Source organism: Uloborus diversus, chromosome 2 (assembly GCF_026930045.1).
Source record: "Uloborus diversus isolate 005 chromosome 2, Udiv.v.3.1, whole genome shotgun sequence".
Classification (NCBI taxonomy): domain Eukaryota; kingdom Metazoa; phylum Arthropoda; class Arachnida; order Araneae; family Uloboridae; genus Uloborus; species Uloborus diversus.
Window position 1 is genome coordinate 46072086 of NC_072732.1, and position 9194 is coordinate 46081279.

General features: G+C 31.6%; 1 protein-coding gene across 1 annotated transcript in view; it reads right to left on the reverse strand.

The window, feature by feature from the left end:
* LOC129235108 (cytochrome P450 4c3-like) overlaps positions 1-8624 on the reverse strand; it is a 30684-nt gene extending 22060 nt beyond the window's left edge. Inside the window, exons 1-3 of the mRNA XM_054868796.1 lie at positions 8218-8624; positions 6107-6219; positions 333-418 (exon numbers count right to left, since the gene is read on the reverse strand). Of these exons, the coding sequence (XP_054724771.1) occupies positions 333-418; positions 6107-6219; positions 8218-8413 (395 nt within the window). The 5' untranslated portion in view covers positions 8414-8624. The remainder of the gene's footprint in view (positions 1-332; positions 419-6106; positions 6220-8217) is intronic.
* Between the last annotated feature and the right edge of the window lie 570 nt (positions 8625-9194).

Here is a 9194-nt window from a genome sequence, read left to right on the forward strand (position 1 = left end):
TGTCAAACGTTACCAAATAATAATATCAAATTATCATGGCGTGCCGCGAGTCTCGTTTTTGACGTCAGGAGTGTTACTCGATCATTCGCTATTATATATATGATGATTTAAATATTGAAATAAATATAGATCTTACATCCTTCTTAACATATTCTCCCACGCTCATAAATTAATAATTATCATTCATTTTATTTTCAAGTATATATGGTAATTTCCATATGGTAAATATACACTATCTTGCAATTAAAAAATACGGCTAGCAACTTAAATTGTCAAAATCATTAAATATTTGTACTGGTATGGATGCATTTACAAATATCAGTCTCTCTCACCTTGTTAGCAAACCTTTTCCAAGCCACTGATGTAGAAATCGGTATTCAAATGATTTCTCCAAAGAAACTGTGCTGCTTAAAATCATCTAAAGGATTAGAATGAAGCTTTAATACTTTTGTAGGGGAATGTGGAGCAAAGTGAAATGGTGAAATACTTACTCCGCTTTTAGTGCCACATATCTAGTAAAATTTTAACTATGTAGTAACACATGTAACCTATTCCAGTCAAGAAAAAGTTAACTCCGAAAGTCACAGAATATGATAATACAAGCTGTACGTTGCGCCAGAGGAAAAATTTCCACGTACACAAAAATGACAATAATTTTATATGTGTAAAAACAAGCCACACAGCATCATTGAGTTTTCCAGCCAAAAATTGCCATTTTTATTATTCTCCCATGGAACAAAACAAAAATTGCGCCCTCTTTAAATTAAAGTAGAAGTTAAGAATTAAAGTAGAAGTTATTAAAATAGAAATATAATCAAACACAAGAATTAAAGTAGAAGTTATTAAAATGTAATATTTTGTTGCAAGCGGAAAACTATTTTTGGTATCTGTAAATGATAAAGTTCTTGGCATTAAATAACATTTGAAATATTAATTGCGACCTTTTAATTGCCCCTTTAATTTATTTAGTTAATATTAACCCTATTTGAATTTTCAATATTTTGTACAATTAGATAAGAACATGCGGGGCAAAGTGGATGGGGCAAAGTGAAATAGTTTATTTCGTTTAATTATTCAATCATTTATTAAGTCTCTTAAGTATTTTTATTAATTACTTTATTAATAGATCTTAATTTAGAAATTCACTTATTCACTCATTTATTCACACTTTTACTCTTTCATTTATTAGTCCTCATACATTTTAAATTAATTTATTTAATTATTTGTTCAGCATCTTTTAATTTATTCATTCAACCTTTTGTTTACTGATTCATTTGATCACAAATATTTTTATAATCGAATAGGAAACATTTCAATACAAAAATACATCATTTTTTCACTTCGCCCCATGAAAAAATTAAGTGAATTTTTTCACTTTTTTTTGAAAACGAAAATTCACTGCCAAAAATAAAAAATACTATTTCAATGCACGTTTTATTATAAAATACAATGTTCTTTCTTTATGTACTAAAATTTTCAACACAAATTTCCAATTTGTTCCTATTGAAAAATCTCAGTCATCTTTACCATTTCACTTTGCCCCACTTTCCCCTACCCATAAATTTCTCTTTTAAAGATCCATGCACAGTGAAATCCCGCGAAAACAAATTCCAAGGGACCAAGAATGTATAATGAATGTCTGAGAAACCATTAGTTATACGCTTAAAACACGCTAAAAAATACGTTTTTATACTTTTCCGTAATATTGCTTATAGTGAAACGAAACATTTATTTATTTCGTTATAACAATTGTTTCGCTGCATTGGTATTCACTGTTGCGTGATTTTACTCTATTGTAAAAATTACTTTCGTTTTTATAGTGAAAAAAACATAGATTCGCATGCCGTAGTTTTTTTTTTTATTCCGAACACTCTTCTACGAGAAGCATTTCTAACTGTCTAATTTAAGTAGTAATTCTTCTCTGATGTTATTTGCTTTCGGAGGAAAAACAATTCTTAAAACCCTATTCAAACCTTAAATATATACACATATGTTTGCTCATATATGCACATACGTGCACATCAATAACTGATATAAGTACATGGCACTTTTGTTGAGTTCCTTGAGGTTGGGTAGGGCCAGTACAAACAATATTAATCATAAAGCTGCAAGTACCATATCTGAGCTAAGGCAGAATTGTCAGCAGTTGTCGAACAGCTAATAACAACATCCAGAGAAAGCAGTTTCGCCCCCATTTTGGACTCATACGAATGGAATAGCCATAACAAAACTTAAAGCATACAGCTTAAAATAGAAACTGCGTATAGGGTATGTCTACGGTGACTGACGTTACAATTTGACTCCATTTTTAACTCATAAATTCTGCACTGTCTTGAAATTAAATTTGTTTCTTCTAAAATTGATCTAAAATACCATGATATGGTACATCACTGCCCCCACACTTGTTTTCAGACTTGAGGGAAAACATTTTGTATGAAATTAAGGGGAATAAAAAAAACGTGACTGATGTTACGCAGAAGAGACATTGAGAAAAGTGACTAATGTATAATTTGAAATTCTCTTCAAACTAATAACGTAAAACCTAAACAGATATATTCCCCTTAAAATAGGGATTTTAGACTTGATGAAAACACTTTGTTTTAGTGAAATAACTTAAAAACTAAAAGCATAAAAATTATTTAACACCCGTGACTGATGATACAAATATTTTGTGACTGACGTTACATTTACATTAAATTGCTATAATTATAAATTATTTCTCCTTGAAAATAAAATTAGCATTTAAAATTGTAAAATTGTATTCAAAATACTAGAAAAGTTCACTTATAAAGTTTTAAAAGTTATAGTTTTGATGTATTTCACAAAATAAAAAGTCAGTTTGCCTTTTCTACATCTAGTGTGATAAATATTTTAACCTTTCTCATCCGGTATAATAAATTTCATCCACATTGACAAGCTATTTCCAATGTTTTGCTGCCTGAATCTTGACAGTCACTAAATATTCCTAGTTTTCAGTTTCAATGCATCTAACTTCTCGTGATACAATTGTTTCTCATATTCTTCAAGAATCCGTTCTCCATTTGCAGTCAACAATTTTGGAACATGTTTTGCTGGAAGTGATTCCCTCCTTTACTGTAAAAAAAGGGTCGTTGCTAAACACCTAATACAGATTTCGAATTAAACTAGTATGTTGTGGCCATCACGAAACTTTCTTCTATATTTTTCTTTTTTTTTTTTCTAAACCCTCCCCATGCTTGACGAGGAAGCAATATTCCCAACAAAAACAAAATTACACATGCAAAAACTTGACGACCATCCCAATGTCTGAATTATTGCAAAAGCAAAGCAAAGAGCGAAAATTGAAAGTTATTTTAAAAGCCTTGCTTGAATTAATTACAAATATTTTATTTGTTAACAAACATAAGATGGCAACAGTTAAAAATTTTAAATCATTGAGATAATATTTCCGATCATTTCCATACAATTAAAATCACGAGAAATACGCAGACGACAATCTATTACGATTTATCTTTCTTATTGTTGCATTAATAAAGCTATTTTTATTCGCAAAAAAAAAAAAAAAAAAAAAAAAAAAATACACCTCTTGGAGCGATTGGCGTCAAAATTGAACCAAAGCCTGTTTACGTATGGATTCACATATATTCCAAATTTCAACCAGAACGTAGCATTACTTCTTCAGATAGGGTACTCACAATGGAAAAAAAGAACGGGCGATTGCGCTACCCCCTTTTTAGCTGTTGACACCAAAATAAAATCAGCTCTTATACCCACTAAGGGCTACTTGCCGATAAATTTTTCTTTCATTCCGTTCATTATTTCTTGAGATACAGCAGTCACAATTGACGACAAAAAAACGTTCTATAGCTCAACCCCCGTTTGAGTTATTGACACCAAAATTGAATCTGCACCTGTTCCTGTTAATGGCAACATATGGACCAAATTTTGTTTGATTCCGCCAGTTACTTCCTGAGGAATAGCAAGCACGCGTAACTCAAAAAACGTCCCATTGCTCCACCCCCCTTGGAGGAATTCGCGCCAAAAACCAATGGGCACAAGTTTACATACGGGCACATATGTGTACCAAATTTCGTTCGATTTCATGCGGTAGTTTTTGCTGTAGAGCAGCCACAAAAAACTGGTCACACACAGACGTGACACACATACATACACACACACATACATACATACACACACACACAGACAGACAGACATTTTCCAAAAATAGTCGAAATGAACTCAGCACACCTCAAAACGTTCGAATCCGTCAAAATTCGAAATTCGAAAATTTGCACGAATCCAATACTTTCTTCTATATATTAGATATAGAAGAAAGTAAAAAAAAGTATCACTCGAATATAACTCTTTATAACATGATTGCAAGTCGGATGGTGATACCTCTGAAATTTGCATGAAGGTGTGACATTTAGAAATATTTCTGTATCGATGATAGAGCACTTTTATTCAAACGTACTGCATGAAGAACAAGGAGCATCTGTTCATCAAATTTCATGCCAGAAATTTTTTTACAGCAGCTGTTTTCTTTTGTAAAGATATAACAAAGAATGCTTTGAATGACATATTTTACCAAGGTTTCATTATTTTAAAGTGGGGCAATGCAGCTGCTAATTTAAACCTGGGACTTCAATATTTTAAATTTGTTCTATACTTGTTCTATTTCTTCACCTAATTTCTCTTTTTAATTTTATTCTAAACCAACTTTGGTAATTATGCTAGATTTTCAAAAATCATTTTATTTATTTTTTACCATCCACTCTTTTTAATTTCTACTTTGTTTCACTTTTTGTGATTTTCATGTTTTAATTTATTTCTTAATTTATATCGCCTCTTTTTTTTGCCTTTCAGCAGCAATCAATACTATTTGTGCAATTTGTTTGAGGTTATTTAATGAAAACAGAAATGTGACTGATGTTACTGTAACTGACGTTACATACTTTAAATAAGTTTTAAATAATTAAATTCAACTATTTCTAAATATTTAAGGGATTAATACTAAAGATATCATCATAAATAAAGAGAATATGACATTTTATAAACTTGGGTTTGTTTTTGTTTAAACAATGCAAACTTTTATACAATTTTGTGACTGATGTTACATTAGTATGAGCCCTAATTTAAAAACATTTGCTACAAGACAATTATAACAGTTTAAAGTTTCTTTGTTGGTCTAATCTCGTCCTAGATAAACCAAATTTCAAGAAAAAATAAGATTGTAGACATAGCAATTAATTTCCTAAGTGAAAAAAAAGAGTATGTTTTAGAATCGTTAATGCAACGACACATGGGCACTGAGAAGTGTTGTCAAAACTTGCCTATAAAACTTATAAAAAATGTGCTGATAACTTTTTTCGCATAGTTTTATGAAAATACAGTCTTTTTTACCTCATATGAAAGAAAAAAATTACTGATACAAGGAAGTTTTTTTTTTTTACTGTGATGTCCCTAGTTTCATGGAATGGCCCTATATCGTCGCATCAGAGCAACAGTAAGATATCTAATGCCAGAAATAACACTAGCATATCTATGAGGCGACGATATCTTGACACTGGTAGCTAAAAAATAGGATAACAGCGAAGGGTTCATAAACGAGTTGCGGCTTCATCTCGAAGAACGAAGATAAAAGCTTTTTGCAAACAATATTTATACCTGATATTTATATCGTAACATGCTGTCTTAACATAAGTACTTTTTATATCATTTTTAAAAAGTATATTTTTAAAAATTTTAACACAGTTTTGAGCCAACTCCGGGGTTTTTTTTTCATTCGTTTACTCAAACGAAAACTAAAAAAAATATAATAATTTTTAATTTTTGTTATAGATAGAGAAACTTAAAAAAAAAAAAAAAAAACTAACATACAATCAACTGATACTTAACGGTAACTATTAGCACTATAGAATAATTGACTATAATTAATCATGTAGCCCTAGTTATAGCGACTTTTAAAAAAGGCAATATTTGAAGTGTGCCCCCTTCATTCTAACTGAGCGATATAACGCCGCGACATTCGAAAAAATATATTATCATTCCAATTTCACTTACCAAAGCTTGAAATACAGGGACTCATCTGTGTATTTAATTTGAAATAATTATACAGGAATATTACCTCCACGATTTCTGCTCGAAATACACTGACTATTGGCGTGACGCCAAACCAGAAAAGATGCATTCCTGTCTTTTGAAATAGGTAGCAAACTCCTAATATTCTTTCCAGGATGTCTGAAATTAGATTAAAATAATATTTATTGCTTAAGGTCCTGGTTTTTTTAGTTTGAATTATTTGCATGCTATTAATATATCAAATTGAATCTGACTTTGACCAAGAGATCATGCCATAGCGTAATATTGAAAAAAAAAAAAAAAGGCTAAATTAATAGCATTCGCTAGAACATTGAGGAGCATGATTCTGGATGCATAAATCTTTTCCCCTCGCACCCCAGTTATCGAAATATAAAATCTTTTTTAAAAAATCGCCAAATTTAGCGAGTTTTATTGAGTAATGGGAGACATCTTTGCAAATGTCTTCGAAGATGCAGAAGGTGGAATCGTCGCCGAGAAATTGGTATTCTACTATCTTCCAATTCCCGCCGTCTAAATAAGGCATTTTTCTTAAAAATTCGGCAGACTTTAAGCAATATCTCTGTAACGAGTACTCGAGGGCAAACATTTTTTTGTCAAAAGAAAAATGTCTCAATATGTTCTTTCAATTAAGGCAGTGAAAAGGAAAGCGATGTAAAAGGACATTTTCAAGTTTTGAGTAAAACGCGTTTGAAGATAAGATCCTTGGTAGGCTTTCATTGAATTTTCTTTTCTAAATCATGCTGTATAACAGAATCTACCAGGGCTGCTAGTACCGTCTCTTGCCCCAAGACAGATGAGAGGTCACCTACTATTCTTCATTCTTCACCTACTATTTGTACTGGTTATCTCCAAATTTTCAATTTTGCCACTTACATCCCTTTGCTTTTCACTTACTCAATTGTTACCTACTTCAACTTTTTTCATTTCTTCACTATGTGTGTTTACCAGGTGAGAAGATGATTTCCGATGGACGACGGATGTAAGGATTTCATTTATTGAATAGGTGTGAGGAATGCCTGTTTGCTTTAATAATAACAGGTACTAGCGTTGTGCTTATAAAACCTAAATTTAAAAGAACTCGTCCATCGTCAATCGTCTTGTTGTCAGTATCTTATAACGTTTCGGTTTTCAAGGTTAATTTAACATGTATTTCCTTTTATGTAGGAAGTATTGTCAAACATTCGGAGAAAGGGTTACTGTACATGTTTTGTAAATCATGAAGCTAATATATTTATTTGCGGTACCCGCACGGCTTTGCCCGTAGTCGAAAGTTAAAAGATCATTTGGTTCGCCTGTATATTTACAAATTATGGATGATGAATTTCTTGCCAATTTGCTATGTTGATTTGCATGCGCGTGTTATGACAATTTGACCTTCTACGTTATGGTAATTTGCTCGTCCATGTTATGGTAATTTGCTCGTCCACGTTATGGTAGTTTACTCGTTCATGTTATGATAATTTTCTCGGTAAAATATTCTCAAAACTGGAACAGAAAAATAACAAAATCGAATTTTTGAAAAATCGCTTCGAGTTGCACACCCTCATGCTACAAACTAGTTTCATGAAAATCGGCCGAACGATTTAGGCGCTCTGCTCGTCACAGAGATCCAGACAGAGATCCAGACAGAGATCCAGACAAACTTTGAGCTTTATTTTTAGTAAAGATAAAGATTAAGCAGATCTCTGAAGATAAAGCAACAACACGATTTAACAGCTAAAAGTATCGAATTCTGAATAAATAAACTATCTTGAAAAAATAACTGACGCTGTGATAGATTGCTGAAATCACACAAATTAATTCTCCTAATTATGTGGCCACTACTTTTCAACATAGTTTTTGCAATAGTGCAAAAAAATTATAAGAAGTGACATATAGTTATAAATTAATTACAAAAATTTTCATGGATCCAAAGTTTACAGCAATTTATTGCTCAGTTAAATAACATTATGTCATTATTTTCTCTTTCTTTTTGTGTGCTTAAAAATGATTTTTATATTACGATTTTAGAAATTTTATGTTAGAACTATTCGCATGTACTATAGCATTTATTCAAAAATTTATTTATATCATTAAAATATATTTTAGTAAAGTATGTAAATCTTAGATAGGAAGGAAATGTGTTGCATTACTTACATACTCCAGGGTGATGCTTCAGACTTTTTGACGCGTACAGTTTGATGACCCATTTTATATTTCCAATAAGAAAAACCGGCTTATCTCCAGGAAACTTAGTGAGCGGAGCAAGCCGAGTTCTCCGCTTGAAATACCACTGTAAATATGCAACTAAAATAAAGACAGCAGTTGTCCAAACTATGTATTCCATCAACATCTTTCCTCAAAATGCATTCACTTGAGAATGTGGTATCTATATTAACTTATTACAACGTGCACTTATTTTGGAGAATTTTAGTTAACTAACCAACATTTTCAATTGAAAATAAAAAAAAAACAGTGACATTATCCAGTCTTCAAATATAAAAATAAGACAAAACGAGACTTTCTCAAACAAAAATTTAGCCTTTATCCGGAATAACGTGTCATATGTCGTGAGATAACGTAGTTCTTTTAGAATTTCTTAAAAAAACTTGGAAGTTGTTGAACTATTATCTTATTTCTTTACGATAAGTAAAGATAACTGAGCGCAGAGCGAGAAATTAGAACTGACAGGGCATTCAAGGTCATATTTTATTCTTCCTAATGAATCGGAGCGGCTAAATTGAGTGGATATAATTTAACCTTCACTAGAGCAGGGTCATACATAATGTAGCTTTTGAAATTACAATAGTGAACAATCGTGAAGATCAAAGCAATTCCTTTCGCATAACGGAGGTAAGTATAAGAAAATAAATAGAGAATAAACGAGCTATATCAACTAGTCAGGGACGCCCCGTACTTAAAGTTTCGCAGGATGATGATAATTTTGCAGAATGGAATTTCAAATTCTGGCGCATGATAATAATTTTGCCGAATCGTCAGACAAAGTCTGACGAATAAAGACATTTTTTGGGAGGTCACAGTGACCTCCCATCAGTGTGCCCTTGCAACGAGTACTAATGATCGCTATTCTGGTTTATATTTGAAATTTTATTGTATGTTGATTTTGGAACTCA